Here is a 16,683-nt window from a genome sequence, read left to right on the forward strand (position 1 = left end):
AGCTAATTCTACCCAAAATCCCCCAAATGAGTTCCACAACTCATAATTATCCGCATAGAGACACATTTGAAGCTAATAAGTTAGAAACAAATAGTTTTTTCACGTCTATAAAAGAAAGTTTGAGTTTCCCCTGAAGTTACTTGCGAAGTTTCAGCGACGTTTCAGTCCGTTTATGATTTGGGTTCATGATCAGGAAGTACAGAATCACTTTGCACTCTCAGTCACATTCTCACATTCTTGCCACTGGGTGAGTGCTAATTATGTGGTTTTGCTTTTCCGCTTGGCTGCAAAAAGAATTACAGCAAATGTTTTTTGATAAATCGCTGTTTTGACGAGTACGGTAGATGTGGCGCTCGGTACGAAGTTCTGGAAGCGGCCCCTTTTTCATCCATTTACCAACTCCTCTGAGATCTTTTATTTCAGCTTTGCTCCTGTGAAGATATTGGACGAGAAAATCTTTTGTTCCTGAGGTTAAAGCAGACACGTTTTCCAATATACACAGCAGACATTTGTAATTATTCTGCCTTTAGCTTCCAGCAGCACAAACCAAATGGTTCACTACGTACAGTTTGATTAATTAATGGCATTCCTTTCAGTAAAAATGAATGCCATTTTTACTGAAAATGGCATTCCGACTGGAATCACAGTCAGAATGAGAAAGAAACCTGAATTTTCTCACAGCAAGAAGGTACTGAGTTTAAATCCCTGCCTGGATCTCGTTTATATGTTCTACCAGCTAAAGTCTGTTTTCATCTGCTACTCCAATTTCCTGAATGATTTCCAAATCCTGTATTGTCAGTTAATTTCCCTCTCTGATTTACTTTTAGATTTATCTCACCTTTTGTACTTTGACTGCCTGAGCCAGCTCTCTGTCCCTGAACAGGACCCAGCAGGAATAGAACATGGACTAAATGGGAAAGCAGCGAGAGGCCAGACATGGCAGTGGAATTTAGTCAAAAAACTGATATATTTTTTGGTATTTTATGCAGTAGACCAAGTTTACTCTAAGTAAATATTTAGTTCCAAAGCAAATACTTATTTACCAGCCTAAACTAACTTAACAAACTAAACAAGTTAGTTTACAAAGTAAATATTTAATTAAAATTTAGTTGGAAACTAAACATTTAGTTTACAGACAAAATATTTGGTTGGTGAACTAGATATTTAGTTCCTAAATAAGTACCTTAGTTTGTTAGCTAAATATTTACCTCAGAATTAAAATGAGTGGGAAATAAAATGTTTCTTTTACAAATGAAACATTTAGTTACTAAGTAAATACTTATTTCCAGTTTAAGCAAACAATAAAGTAAATTACAAATTAAATATTTACTTCAGGGCTAAATATTTGGTTTATAGATGAAATATTTGAAACTACAAATGTATTAGAACATGGTGAAAAATATAATTTTTTATTTCAGGCTAAAAGAACCCCCAAATGTTGTTAATTTTGTCTGTATAGCTTTACAAACGGCAGCCCATTCATTTCAGCGTCTAGGTTTGTAAATGTATTTTAACAAAGCATTAACTCAGTGGAACACAAACGCACGCCACTGGATTTTATTTGTGAAAACCTGTCACGATTAGTCTTGATTTATTTCATAAAAAGCCTCGTAAACATAAAGTTGTAGTTGTGACCTGACAAAATGGATAAATGGAAGCTGCTTCATTCTTCACCACATTTCTCATCTTTTCCAAGGCCGTTTCGATACTCGTAGCTAAGAAAAGCAGAGAGAAGAATTGATTTCTCGTACCCACAGTGCAGCGCAGACAGCTGCGTCACACTGGGAGCCGAAGCCTTCATGTGGCTCCCTCTGGGGTCAGCAGGGTATCAAACTCAGCCTGAGGTTTGAGGCCATCTGAGGAGACAAAGATGTCTGGGGTTTTCCCATCCATCTTTTTCTGCCGCGACTCCTTGACAAAACTACAAAGCCTACACTGTCAGAGCTGTGTGAGCAAATAGTTTCTTTTCAGGGTTGTGGCTATGCAGACACATATCGTCCTACATGTAGAGTCGTACCAGACAAACAGTGTTTTGGCAGATCTCCCCCCTTCCAACTACACAGACGGTGCTCCTTCCAGTGTGCCATACATGTGAAGACGTTTCCTTCTGATTAGGACTTGACAGCCAACAGACCTGTGGTTTCAGTCAGACAGGCCTGTCTGACCCCTCAGGATACTGAGCCGGAGCGCTAGTCTCCCCGTCTCCTGCACAAGTGCTGCCATCTGCTCCGATAAAAGGAGTGTTTGTGTGTGCTGTTCACACAAGAGAGTGTGTGAACAGCACACACTCCCTTGTTTGCTGTTCAAGGGAGTGTGTGTGTGTGTGTGTGTGTGTGTGTGTGTGTGTGTGTGTGTGTGTGTGTGTGTGTGTGTGTGTGTGTGTGTGTGTATAGGTGCGTGTGTGTGTCCGCGTGTGCGTGTGTGTGTGCATGTGTGTTTTCTCCTTTTCCCAGTCAGTGAACTCATCTGGCTCCCACCGCAGATCGCCCCATTGGTCGTTCTTGGCGGTCCAAAATAGCTTTTTTTTGGGGGGGGCTGATTATATACTCTGTCAGCTGCCAGTCCAAATTACAGCTGTGAGCTTCAGAGCCCCGCGAGCAGCCACCAAAACGCTACGCTGAGCAAATGTGCGCTGCACCGGTGAGGTGACAGAATAAAAAAAAAAAAAGCAGGAAGAATTCTCAGCTGCATGTTAACATTGTTTGTTTATCAGCTGACAACCTGCAAAAATGTGACTGCAAGAAAACAGTTACCTGGAAACTAGAGGTGTGAAGTTCTGCATATTTTGGTATTGATCCAATATGTGTAAATACATTGCTCATATTGCCAGTACTGATACTAAGTATATAAGTCATTTAGCCAGTAGAAATAACAAATATCTAATACATTAAGGTACAAAAGCATTAGTTTTATTCATAAAAAGTTCGTCCTGGTCAGTCACATACACATCTCATCCCCAATCACACACTAACTCCAACCCTAACATGGAAAATTCAACTGCTTGAATACCTATGCAAGGTATAATAACAAAATGTCCTTGAGAATTTAACTGTTCAGGTTCAACAGCCTGCTTAATATTGGCTATATTAATATTAATATTCTCTATTTTGTCTTCAAAGGTTGAGGTCAGTTTAAAATAGTGAACTCTAACCCCTCACCTTTGACCCTGTAAAAATGATCTGCACATAGCAAGATTAGCCGTGCAACTTTGAAAACTAGAAAGATTTGATGGCGGCCCAGGCAAAACAAAGCCAGTAATAATGTTTTAGCAGGTTTCACTTTGTACTCCAGCATGCTTGGTAATAACAACATAAAGTTAATTAGTTTTACAATGTTCACCAGTGCAACGTTAAGGAACAACAGTTTAATAGTTCATATTTCTTGTCACACTTATGTGTCTGATTCTCAAGATAATATGAGTAGGACTTTTTTTTTTAAAACCAAAAACATAGGTTTAAAAAAAACAACTTTTTTTTTAAACATAGGTTGTATTTACAGTACAGTAAATGTACTGTATATGTGCATTTACATATACAATAACTTATATATGTTTTAATTTATATATGTTGCACTTTTTAAAATAAGTAAAAAAAAAACATCGGTTGTTTGTGACAGCTACAACTGCTATCAAGCAGTAAGATGTAAACAGTTACATGAGATATATTGATAATTCGCTCATCATCTATCTGCCGTCAGAGAAGATGTCGGCATCTTACTCAGGCATTGGCGCAACAAGCCCCGCCTACGTGGGAGCAGGTACGTATGCAGCGTTTTGGGAAACTGTGGTCGGCGATTTTACAGAAGAGCTTTGGACTCAACACGTTGGAATGACACACAACTTTCTATGAATGAATGAATGTCATACTGTGAGAGCTCTGGTGGAGCCAGATGCACATTGTCTGAAAAAAAGAAAAAACAAACACAAACCATCATCAATTACTACTTCCTGCTGTCTTTTTTGTTGTTTTAGCCAGTAGTAACATCTGGCTGTTGATCACGACTTGTGTGATGTGAAAAAAAGTGTTCCCATTGCAGTTTTGAAAAATATACCTATTTAAATATGGCTGAAAAACCACCTCATCCTAGTGCAAAAACTTTCTCTCAAAAAAAGGGCTTTTTTTCTTTTAACTTGCCGTGTTTCCATTAAGCAATTTATTTTCATAATTTAATTTTACATAATTCTGTGATTAAGGGAAACATGGCTAATGTGGCTATATGGAGTTCTAAAGTTTTAAAAATGCCTTTGTAACTCTGTCTGTTTTTCATATGTTGGATATCTGTGAATTAGGGGAAGACTTGTTGCTCTTTGGGACATCTGGGCCTATTTTTGTCAGTCACGGTTGCTTTAGATGATTAAATCTTCAGGTCCAGTAATTATCCTTGGATGTGGCTTGTGGAATTGAACTTAGTTATTAAGTTATTTAACAAGCTTTGCAATCATATTTTCACAAGGCCAGCTTGATCTAGGCAAAATCATATGCTTAAAAAAACTGCCTTTTGTATTTACTCAGGTTCTCTTCTCAATTTTTGTTTGATTGTCTGAAACATCTAAGTGTGATCAAAAAGCAAAAACAGAAGCAATCTCTAAGGGTTCCACCCACTTGTCACAACACTGAACATCTCAGATCAAAGTAATGGGATATTTCCCACAAACAGATGTGAGAAATGTTCCCATTAAATATTCTAACATGTAATCAGCATAGATCTAGAAGAGTGTATGAATCTGGCAGAATCTGGTCTGGTTGATTCCTTCAGGTCTTCGTTTATAACATGCTTCACTGTTGCTAGCCCCACCAGGAGACCTCCTGTTTCCCACCACCAGTTTCTAAGTTTATTTTTTTCTTATGATACTCACTGACCCTACACCGGACGCTCACATTACCACCTTAATTCTTAACTTCCTCCTTTAAAAGATTACCGTGCCAGTGTAAATAATCCTGCTAGAAGCCTTGCGTCCCATCACCAAAGCTCTGCAGGAATACGTCCAATCTTTCCCCCCTCCCCCATCACCCAGAGCAGCCAATGTCACGCTGTTCTAACTCGCTTTACACTACATGGCCACCTGCTATGAGCATGCATTGCGCTGCAAAACCTGGCGGCCAAGCGCAAGTGAAACCCCTCCGAACGTTGGCATCTCCATGGCTACGGCATTTGTTTGCTGTTCAAGGGAGTGGCCTTTTCCAAACCGCCTAAATGTGGGCTGCGGTTGCTCCGCTCTAAATCACACGCCGAAGAGTAATGCAGACATGCAGAGGGCCTCGCCAGCAGTGGGTATTAGTTATTTTTCTTTCTGGCAGCAAACCCAACAAACATCGCAGCTCCACAACAAACGGCTCGATTTTCCAGCTGTTCAGCTGCTGAAGTGGTGATTTCAGCTCCCTCACTCCCCCACCCTGAAAAAACGCCACAAGCACAGTAGCTGCAGGGTGTGGTGGTTCTGACCCAGTTCAAACACTAAACACTGAGAAATCCAAAATCGTAACTCAGCCTCAATACTCAGGAGATGTTTGTGTTCATTGGAGTGTTCTTGTGTGCGTGCGTGTGGGGGTGTGTGTGTGTGTGTGTGTGTGTGTGTTTCTGGGTTTTCCTATCTCTTTAGGACTTCCCTTGTCTAGATTGTAAGGGGAGCAAAACGTTTCCCTAATGTACTGGGACAATGTTTTTGAATAATGAAGCCTCATATTGCATATATTAGATATAAAATTGCTAAAACTATACAAATAGTGTTGAAAATAAAATTTTTAATAAATGCAAAAGTTGTGCATATTAAACACTCCTCCTTGATAATGCTCTATTTGTCATATTTCTCAGAAATATGGGGAGATTTTCCTTCTGCAATTCAGAAATGATTTAAGTTGAGAATCACACAGATTCAAGATGTAGACACTTAAGAAACTAAATCATGGTTTACTATGCAGCAAGTCAAATTTGTGCTGTTAGAACCTGATTACAGTTTACTTTTCGAATTACCTCCCTCAAAAAATGGCCTTCAAACATGCAAAATAACACAGTCCAGAGTCACAGTCAAAGCCAAGTTATATATGTGAGTGAACATTGCAAAAATAATACATTAAATAAAATTTTCATTACATTTTCAAATTAATTCTCACTTATAAATCAGAATATATTCCCAATGCCTGATCTTGAGAACAATTCACATCTTTAAGCATCCATTCGTAATTTACAAGATTTGTTAATATTTGAACATTCTGTAGAGTTATTGCAATTAAACTGTGGATTGAACTGAATGATAACAAATTATGTGATTTTTTTGGTGAGCTTTAAAATGCAAGTAAGTGTCGTTAATCTGAATCTGGAAGGTTGAGGAAGGAAGTCAGTGCAGCTTTTTTCCTAAAGATACAAATGACACAAACTTGTGGATGTATGTGTGAGATTTTAAAAGAATGCCTCGAATCCATCTGGATGATTTGATTGTGATGCTGCAGGGTTTGACCTGATGGAGTACTTCAACGTGAAAGACATCCTGGGGACCAGAGTCGATGAAGGCCAGAGTTCATATGTTCGCCTCGGGACAATGCCAATAGTCCAGCAAACAGAGTGAGTGAACTCTGCCTGAACTAATAAGTGCGCTTCAGATTTCTGTCAAAGGTAGAGAAAACATCAGACTGGAAGACTAGCTCATGAAGGACAGGCAGATTGATTTTATGTCTCACAGCTTCAGATGTTTTTATTAAGAAATACTCAGCATACTGGCTTTTTGTACTAATTGTACTAATTTTGTTACATCCAAATAACCACCTCATTCTAGCACTAAGACTTATTCTCAAATGAGAGTTCTTTTGAAATTAGCACATTTACATTAATCAAATTTATTTTTGAAATGTCAAATTGTGCGATTAGATGGCCAGTGGAGACGCAGCTACAGATAACAGCAGGCAACAAGATGGCATCTCAAGAATGCCATCTTGTTGTGAAGACTGCACAAAGACAGTCTTCAGTAATAATTCTGATATTTTCCTCAAATGAAGCTTCACTAGATATAAAATGCTAAATTGTAGTAAAGCTAATCTGTATGTAAAATATGACTTACTATTTTGTTTTTCCTTGCAATTCAAACTAAGCTTCTGACTGTAGTAAGTGATAACTTGAAGCAGAGAGAATGTTCTACTTTCTTACTGTAAACAGAGTGTCCACTGTGGGTTTTTACACATAGAAATCTAATAGGCAGTATACACAGGCCTAAAGGAAAGTATTAACCATATTGCTTTATTTTGCAGGGATGTGTTTGCTCAGGGTTTACCAGATGAATACGCCTTTGTGACAACATTCAAATTCAGGAAAACCTCAAGACGGGAAGACTGGTACCTCTGGCAGATTTTTGACAAATATGGAATCCCACAGGTTGGTTCACCAAGTTTAAAAAATATAACATCTCAACATACAATAACTTTACCCAATTTAGAGGGATAGAAATCAGGCCTTGAGAAACCTGTTGCTGATTCTTTGAACTTTCCTGTGTCTTCCAGGTGTCCATCCGTCTGGACGGTGAGAACAAAGCCGTGGAGTACAATGCAGTTGGGTTGACAAAAGACGCCGTCAGAGCTGTGTTCAAGAACCCCGAAGTCGACAACCTCTTCGACCGCAACTGGCACAAGATCGGCCTCAGCGTGGAGGCGAAGTCTGTCGCCCTGTATCTGGACTGCAAACACATCCAGACTCTGCCAATCGAAGACCGGGAAGACATAGACATTCAGGGGAAGACGGTGATTGGCAAGAGACTGTATGACAGCGTTCCCATAGATGTGCGTACCCACCTCTATTTTTAAGGCTTAGTTCTCCGCAGGCTTTCTCTTTCCTGAAGGTTAATCTGTTTAACGGCCTGTGTGTGTTTGAGCAGTTTGACCTCCAAAGGATGATGATTTACTGTGATTCCAAACAAGCAGAACTGGAAACCTGCTGTGATCTCCCCACCGGGCCGGTGAGTAGAACTCCCTGTAGACACACACTTGGTCACTATTTTAGGGATTCTGTTTTAACGGGGTAGTATTATGTAAAATAAACTTTTGGAACTTCACGTCATGGTATAATGGCCATCCATCCTGGAGTGTTGCCTTGATTCTTTCATGCATGTTTGAGAAATACTTTAAACTTAAAAAAAAAAAAAGTTCACCAATTGATTTCAAACCCCCATATTTATAATTCATTTAATAATGCTGATGAGTGATGCAATAAATTACCTGGGGGTTTGTCCGGTATTAAAAGCCATCTGGGCCCATCTGTGATTATAATCTTTTCATAACCAATTCCTTAAAGTGAAAACAAAATCAGCTTTGCTTTCCATTCTATCAGAAGTTTATTTAATTTAATAAAAGTCATTTGAAAATGACCTTGTAACTGTAGCCTGACAAACCAGATTGTCACACCTCATGCAAGCATTTTTGTATTTTATATTGAATTTCGTAAATGGCTTTATTTATTTATTAGGTTTTAATTTTATGTCCTGATTGGAGAAAATGAGTGTGTATACATTTCTATGACCTGGAGGTCCAGTGCCAAGACTGTTCAAGAGGGGCCCATGGCCCCCTTGTTCCCGCCTTGAGGGCACCAGTATGAAAGAGCTGTTAGTTTTTCAGATACAACTGCTGTAGACATAAAACAACATCCAAAACTACTTGATTTCCAAAATATTATAGAAAAGAAGTTGATGCTTCCTGTGCAGAAGCATCAACTTGCTACTGCCAGCATTCAATGAGTAGATATAAGTTGCCACAAACTGTAATCAATTCTATCCTTTCAGTGCCCTAAAAAGGTCGTGACTGAGGCCCCCCCTGTGCAGATCCCCACACTGACACCTACTAGTGCAGAGCAGCAAAGAGGTCCTCAGGCAAACTGCTCCTGCCCTCCAGGGGCCAAGGTAACGTAATGTCCTGCTTTATCTCTTCCTGTAGCCATGTCGCCATGCTTAAGAGGGAATCCTTCATTTGAAAAATTTCAGAAGACCACAGCGTTTTTATTCCCCACAGGGAGATGTCGGAGCACGCGGTCTTCCTGGTCTAAAGGGTGACAAGGTCATCTCTCGCCGCAGTATCATAGTCTGATGTGAGACACAACAACAGGCGTCGTTATGTCCATTCAGATGCTTACGGTGTGAATGTGCCTACCTTTTTCAGGGTGACTTTGGCCCTAAAGGTGCCATTGGGCCGACGGGCATCAAAGGGGAAAGAGGAGAATCTGTATGAAAATTTTAAAGTGTGCACTTTCACTTCTGCATTTTTTTTTTCAAGTGAAAACAACACAGCTAGACTTGAAGTTAAATCATTTGATAAAATGGCAGCTTTAGATTCGTGTTGCTGTCCTGAACAATGTAGGGCAAATTGAAGTTGTTCCACACTGCATGCCTTCCAACTTTTCCTCTTCTTTTCCAGCCTCGATAATAATTGATCCTTATCGATTAATTATTTGCAGGGCAAACTATCCTCTGTCAAAGGTGACAGAGGGGAGAAGGTAAGTGAACTGGCCTGGCATGCAGACTGAGCATGAGTTTCATTCTAACACATATATGTATATGTCTGAGTCTTACATATTTAAAATGCATGTGGAAAAAAACTTTCCAATATCTATTCTATCAACCAGCTCTTCCTGACATGCTTTATATATATATATATATATATATATATATATATATATATATATATATATATATATATATATATATATATTCCATGTAAAGTGACATTGCAGACACAGACTTCAATGTATTTCAATGGAATTTTATGTGATAGACCAAGTGCTGCATTACTGTGAAGTTGACAGAAAATCATGTGTAGCTTTTGTATTCAGCTCCATTTAAATTACATTTATTGCTGTGCTGTTTAAATTAAATTTATGATTAATTTAATTTAAACATTAAATTCATTATAAAAAAGAGATTTAGTACTAAATGTATAAAATACAAGTAGAACAGCATGTATCTGAAACATCCCTGATATCAGCATAAAGACTAAAATGCCATAAGCAGTCATATCTTTGTAGATTATAAGAAATAAGATTTTGATATGATTTTTTCCTATGTTACAACTGCCACTTTTTTCATCAAAGTATTGACTTAAACTCCTATATCTTGCTGAAAAGTTATTTGGAAGTTAGTTTTGTCTTATTTTAAGTGCACTAAGAGATTTGCATTAAAAACTACACCCAAAATATTTGACAAGATTTTATTTTTGTGCTTTGTTTTAGAAAAAAAATTGGAAAAACGGTCAAAAAATGGCCTGTGTTATTATGTCTGTGTTTAAAACTATTAACCATTTCTTTTTCATTTTTGGATGAAGTTATTAAGAGTCATTGTGGAAGAATCAGAGAGCCTACTAGAGCCCTGGCCTAGTCAAAGCCCAGACCTAAATCCCATTGAGATTTTCTACAGATGCTTTGCGTCATATTTGACAGAGTTGGAGCTGATGAGCAAAACAGCACATGTTCAGATTCCTCTGTTGGGAAAAAAAAATTAAAAAAAACTTTTATCAATTTCCTTCAAGTTCACAATTCTGCTCTGTTTTATATCACATAAAAGTTAACTTACTGCAGGAAAAGAAACATATCTTTTGATTCCCGTTCATTTCCGTTTTTATCCATCCTTCCTGTTGGGAAAACTTTCCTGCTTTGACAGCAGCGCATTATATCAAACTTTAATGCGCTCGCACTTATTCGTTACATTCTGCTTCAGCATCTGTCTTCGCTTTTTTTCTATGAGAACGTTGCAATTTGCTCCTGTAAACTTTTCTAAAAATAGAAAAGGAAGGGGGAAAAAACAAAAACTAAACTCATGACGTGCGGCGCTTCCGACGTGTGGGCCGCGGCGTTTTGTGTTTATTAACTTGGGTCTGAAAGTGAATTGGCTTCACTTTGTTTGCCTCCAACTGGACCTGCAGCCGGCTGCAGCAGGTGATTCCCTGCTGCTGGTGACGTCCCATCGCTCACGTCTTTCAATATCGGCGATTAAAATAAGTGCTTAATATGAGCCTGAAATAATTAAAGGGCAACCTTCTGTGACTTGTAAAGCGGTTTATGGAGCAGAGGGAAGTCTTGCGGCGTGGTAAGGCGCATGGCGTACCGTGTAATTTGGGAGCCATTAACTCTCACCCAATCCTACGTTTTGAAATTCCTCTGGAGCAGAAGGTGACATCAGCGAGCAATCCCACAATGCATCTCTGTGAGGACAATGGGGAGCTATTGTTCCTTGAGTCTTGGGTTCGAACGTCTGACCAGACCACAGTGGGTCTTGGTCAAGCTTTTCAACACATTCTGGCCATCCAACCTTTACTCAAAAGTGTTTTGTTTGTCTTCGTGTGATTTTGTGTGTTTTACTCCCCATTCTCCTGTGTGATCTGTTAACCTCATGTACGTGTTTCTAACTTCTTCAGTCGTCTGTGATACTAGCAGGTCGAATTCCCGACGGTTCGCCTTGGTCTGCATGCCTGTGTCTGACTGAACAATCCATCTGAACTTTTATTTTCTGTTTCCAGGGTGATAGAGGTTCTATAGGGTTAACAGGTTCTCCTGGACAAAAGGGAGAGAAGGTGTGGACCTGGAGATATGGAGGCCTTATTTTGTTATTATTCACTCCAAGGCTTAAAAAGTTGTGGTCTGGTAATAAATACACATCTGTTTTCGTTCCACAGGGCACCGGTGGTGTTCCTGGTATTGATGGTCTAACTGGTGACAAAGGGGACAAAGTAAGATGCAGACTGTTTTTAAATGCTGGTAGAAAAAAAATCTACAAGCTTTTAGAATGTGCTTTAAGAATGTTTGATTTTTGTGTTTAGGGCGAAGCAGGCAGGGCCGGTGCTGCAGGGTTACCGGGTCCAGCCGGACAGAAGGTAGGTAATCCGTTTGCGGTGGGAATCTTTTACTATGTCACGATTCCATTTGGTTCCTATTTCTGAGGTCACAATTCTATTCAAAATTGATTTTTGATAGGACAATTGACAAGCTTTTACAAGTAAAACTAGGGATGCACTGATCTTAAATTAATATCTGTATCCGTCCTGATATTGAAAAACATTCTGTGCCTGATCCATAAGGGCAGATATATTCTGTTTAATTCTATGCTTTGTACCCTCATGCTTTACTATTTATTTTACATTATATTTAGAATTCCTAGTTGCATTTTTGAACCATTTGAAATAAGTTTGTTGCAGTTTATTTGTTACATGTTTAACCAAAGTAGTCAACCTATTGTTTTTGTCAGTTTCAGTTTCTTTATTTATTTTACATCGACTGTTCTACTACTAATTGCACAGACTGAGCAAATTAAAGTTGTTTTTACATGTTTGACCAAGCTTGTGAAGCTATTTGTAGATTTACATATGATGTGCTGGAGCAGAGTGTCAAATAAATGTTTAATTCAGTACATTTATGTCTGCGTTTAAAAAAAGAAACATTTTAGGTTAATCCAGAAGTCTTTCTGTATCAAATCGGCCAATACTAAACCCCAGATATCGATATTGGTATCGGTATCGAAAGTGAAAAACGTTAATCGGTCCATCCCTACTTCAAACTGTGCTACTTATCTTTCTTCATTTTCCATATTTACAGAAAATGCTCACATACTTCTTGAAAAATGTTTTGTTTATTGCAATAGATGATTCATTTTGTTATGCAATCTGAAAATAGAAATAAATTTTAGTTTACTTTTGCTAGCTTTCATAATAAAACATTTGATGTCGTTCATATTTTAAAAATTCTTTGCGGCTCAAGGCAAGTTTTATTTTGCCATAGGGTCTAAACTCTGTTTCAGCAGTTTTCAGTCAGTCAGCAGAGTAAACTGCAATGACACAGTGAGTTCATAAGCCCAGAAAATATTTTTGTTCATTTTGTGTTCTTCAGGGAATCCAAGGAGATGCAGGAATTCCAGGTGCTCCCGGACCGAAAGGCGTCTCTGTGAGTAACATGCTTCGCCTCCATCAGATAAATCTACTGATAAACGTACTTTAGCTGAAAACCGTCTACGTGTTTCGTTTTAGGGAGATTCTGGTGTGAAAGGAGAAAAAGGAACTCCAGGAGCTGGTGTAAGTTAACATGGGTCCAAACTTTTTAAAAGCAGAACCTTTGCTTCCCTCATATTCTTCCCATTTCCAATGGATACAGGAGAAATACTCTTCTTCACAGTGCAGCTATCCCCCAGTATGTCGTGATATTAAAACCGTGATTTTAGGTTTTTACCTCCACCAAACTCTAAATCATGATAAGAGACTGAACTTTCTGAGAAGGTGAGATCATGTTTTTTTTTCCTCGGAGGAATTGAAGAACTGAGGGGCGTAATTGTGCAAACAGATGGAGTTCACTTGATTCACTCTCCATGCTTCCTGTCTGGAATACTGCGGGGGCGTTTGGAGCTTTGTTGGTGTCTGAAGCTTTCCTTGAGAAACTTTCTGTTTATGTTGCTGCTGTTGGGATATTAGATTTCACTTCAGGTTGCTAGTAAAAATGTCCTCTCAAAGGTCCGTAGGTATGGTATTTTCAATTGTCAAAATTTTCGTTTTTTTTTTTATCATTAAGTAAAATGCATACAAGCAATTTATAACAATCACTTCTATAGGATGCTAAGAGCTCAGAATTACAACACTGATTGCTTTGCCATATTGCAGGATGCTGTTTAAAAGGTTTGGGAGCCTTACAGCTGCCAGGTTAAAGTCTGTCTGGGAGCCAAACAGTCAGTCAGTCATTGAACAATTTCCTGTTGGTGGAAGCTACTGGAAAAATACTTTCCTCTGTAAAGTGATAAAGGAAACAAGCGGTTTTTAAGACACATGTGGCAGATGTTTAAAATTAAGAAATGTGTTTTTGCCACACATATTAGTTCAGATTAATGACTCCCACTTTGTTCCTAGAAACATTATGTACTCATTAGGAATGACCCGAACCTTGTTTTGATTTCACTTTTCTTCCCATAAAAAGCTAACAGCCACTTGGATCTTGTTAAGCTTTATTTTCTCCGCTTTGACATTTTTCCAACTTCGTGCTTCAGATCACACATCATTTTAGTTTCAGGACCTTGAATCCCCAGGGATTGCACTGATCTGAGATTTTATTTTCCGATTTTTGATCACCAGTTTTTATTCGTGAAACACTTTGATGCTGTTTTTAGCAGATTATTAGCTTTTATGTACTTCCAGATTCTATTAAATGATTTTCATCTGCTGTTTTTTTCACAATCTGAACACTGATTTGTTTAAAAAAAATGTTTGGAGTAAAATGAGCTGTCTTTCCTTCCATTGTGCAGTAAAATCTTCACAGAGTTATCTATTAATAAATCCAAACTAAAACAATATTGTATGACTTTTATAAGACAAATTTAACTTTGGAATCATAACTTAAAACTTCAAAGACAAATTTTGGACTATTTACAATCAGTTTTATTGTCAGTTTTAATAATATCCCTGCTAATTTCTCTTTAAAAACTGTAACATAAGAAGTCCAGTTAAATTTATTGTAGAGCACATTTCAGCAACAAGGCAGTTCAAAGTGCTTTACACCATAAAACCATAATAGAGTAGCCAGAAGAGAACATGCAAATAACACTACAAGGACTTTTTCTGCCCTGAGAATATATGAATATATATATATTTATATATATATAAATATTAGCAAATATTTTATTTTATTTCTGCTGTGGGTGGGGTCCATCAAATTAGTACGGTTTTAGAAGGAAGGAAATGAACACCAGAATGAAGCACCAAAAAGGTATTAGATGCAAATCAAGAAAAGATACAAGACATTTATCCCACATAAGATTCTGCTAGCTTAGCACAACTGATTATTTAATAATATGACTTACTTGTTAGCTACTACTAGCATATTAATGACTTATTACCTTACTTTAGCAATGATTGTATCGACAATAGTTTCTAGTATGTCAGCAAAGCAGCTTAGCAATTAAGCTGAAATTAGCATTTTTGCTAAGAATTGCAAGTCATAGGGCTGCACAGTGGCGCAGTTGGTAGAGCTGTTGCCTTGCAGCAAGGCCTTGTTGCCTTTCTGCATGGAGTTTGCATGTTCTCCCTGTGCATGCGTGGGTTTTCTCCGGGTACTCCGGTTTCCTCCCTCAGTCCAAAAACATGACTGTCAGGTTAATTGGCCTCTCCAAATTGCCCCTAGGTGTGAGTGTGTGTGTGTGTGTGCATGGTTGTGTGTCTCTGTGTTGCCCTGTGACAGACTGGCGACCTGTCCAGGTTGTGCCCTGCCTCTCGCCCGGAACGTTAGCTGGAGATAGGCACCAGCACCCCTCCTGACCCCACTAAGGGACAAGGGTGTAAAGAAAATGGATGGATGGATGAATTGCAAGTCATTTTTTTGTTCTTTTGTTTATACTAGGGCCAGAGATGCCATTGCCTCACTTTGTGAGAAAGCAGTAGCTAGCAGTAGTTTTACATAAAGAAACTCAAATTTTAAACTGGTTTTAGCATCATATTTTAACAACGAGCACTGAGAGAACAACTTTCACTACTAAAACACCATTCTATGTTGGAATTCACTGCGTAATGTAGATCCTTACTGTAACTCTGAGAATACCAATAACCTGCCAAGTTGAAAGCTAAAAAAATATACAAACCAGCAGAGCAACATTCAGCCTTTGTGTTATCTGTTGAAAGTCCTGCTCTCTTTCACTCTCCTGCAGCTTCAGTGACCTGCAGACATATTGTAGAAAATACAGTTTCCTGTGGAATATCTTCTTGCATATTACCTGTATTAGTTCAACAGTAGTTCCTGGAAACAGAGGCTCCTGGATCTTCTAAATCTTTTTTTTTAATGATTTAAATCAGGGGTCCCCAAGCTACGGCCCGCGGGCCGGATTCGGCCCGCCACGTCATTTGGTCCGGCCCCCTGAACAATACCGGATCCGGCCCGCCTCCTCATACCAGAGAGCATTCAGTGTTTTTTTTCATGTATTTTCCGGTTTATATGTGGCTTTTTCTTCAACCACCAGGGGGCTTGAGCAGATGTGAAACTAACTTTTCCTCAATGGAATATATACTAGTCAGTCCCAGTCACTGTTTCACTCACGTTTTTTTCCATTTGCATTCTGGGTAAAAATCTATCTAAAAGCGCGAATGTGTCGTCGCTCCCCCCCCCGTCGACAAGAATTTTCTAAGGTTTCTTTCTCCAAAAACTAAGACCGGCCCCCGACCAGAGAAAGGAACAGCTATGTGGCCCTCGCAGGAAAAAGTTTGGGGACCCCTGATTTAAATAATCAAACTATTTTCTCCTACCTCTGCTTGAAAACATTTGACATAAGCCTTGTTTACATTTTAGGGTCTTCCGGGTGTAGACGGATTGCCTGGAAAACCCGGACTACCTGGAAAAGATGTGAGTTTAATCAAATGATCAAGGTTTTGTTTTTACAAGGAAACTTTAATTTAGATTTTCTGATTTTTTTTTTTTTTTTGTCCCTCAGGGTCTGAGAGGACTGACTGGAGCGCCTGGACCAAACGGAATCAAAGGCAACAAGGTTTGCACACCTTCCCGCTGCCATTCGCATCCCATTCTCAGGAATACAGAATACTGCCATGAGCATAGTGTCAACAAGTCAAGCTGATATGATTATTTTAAACTGGAAATCTTCCAAGGCTTCCCAAGCTTACAATCTGCTCTCACCAGACATTCCTCAGTCTCCTCGTTGCACCATCAAACCCGTCTCGCTCCATTTGTCTAAGAAAATAAAAAGCG

At 38.8% G+C, this 16,683-nt stretch overlaps 1 protein-coding gene across 1 annotated transcript in view; it reads left to right on the top strand.

Annotated features, from left to right (window-relative positions):
• The window catches only part of col22a1 (collagen, type XXII, alpha 1), a 70,301-nt gene that overhangs the window by 17,877 nt on the left and 35,741 nt on the right, over positions 1-16,683 (top strand). The window contains exons 5-15 of the mRNA XM_088010084.1: positions 6,447-6,558; positions 7,239-7,362; positions 7,488-7,763; positions 7,859-7,939; positions 8,759-8,875; positions 11,637-11,690; positions 11,781-11,834; positions 12,844-12,897; positions 12,981-13,025; positions 16,270-16,323; positions 16,412-16,465. Coding sequence (XP_087866210.1) covers positions 6,447-6,558; positions 7,239-7,362; positions 7,488-7,763; positions 7,859-7,939; positions 8,759-8,875; positions 11,637-11,690; positions 11,781-11,834; positions 12,844-12,897; positions 12,981-13,025; positions 16,270-16,323; positions 16,412-16,465 — 1,025 coding nt within the window. The remainder of the gene's footprint in view (positions 1-6,446; positions 6,559-7,238; positions 7,363-7,487; positions 7,764-7,858; positions 7,940-8,758; positions 8,876-11,636; positions 11,691-11,780; positions 11,835-12,843; positions 12,898-12,980; positions 13,026-16,269; positions 16,324-16,411; positions 16,466-16,683) is intronic.

The sequence above is a fragment of the Poecilia mexicana genome, unplaced genomic scaffold (genome assembly GCF_051168715.1).
Source record: "Poecilia mexicana isolate PSO_F unplaced genomic scaffold, ASM5116871v1 scaffold_11, whole genome shotgun sequence".
In the NCBI taxonomy this organism is placed as follows: Eukaryota; Metazoa; Chordata; class Actinopteri; order Cyprinodontiformes; family Poeciliidae; genus Poecilia; species Poecilia mexicana.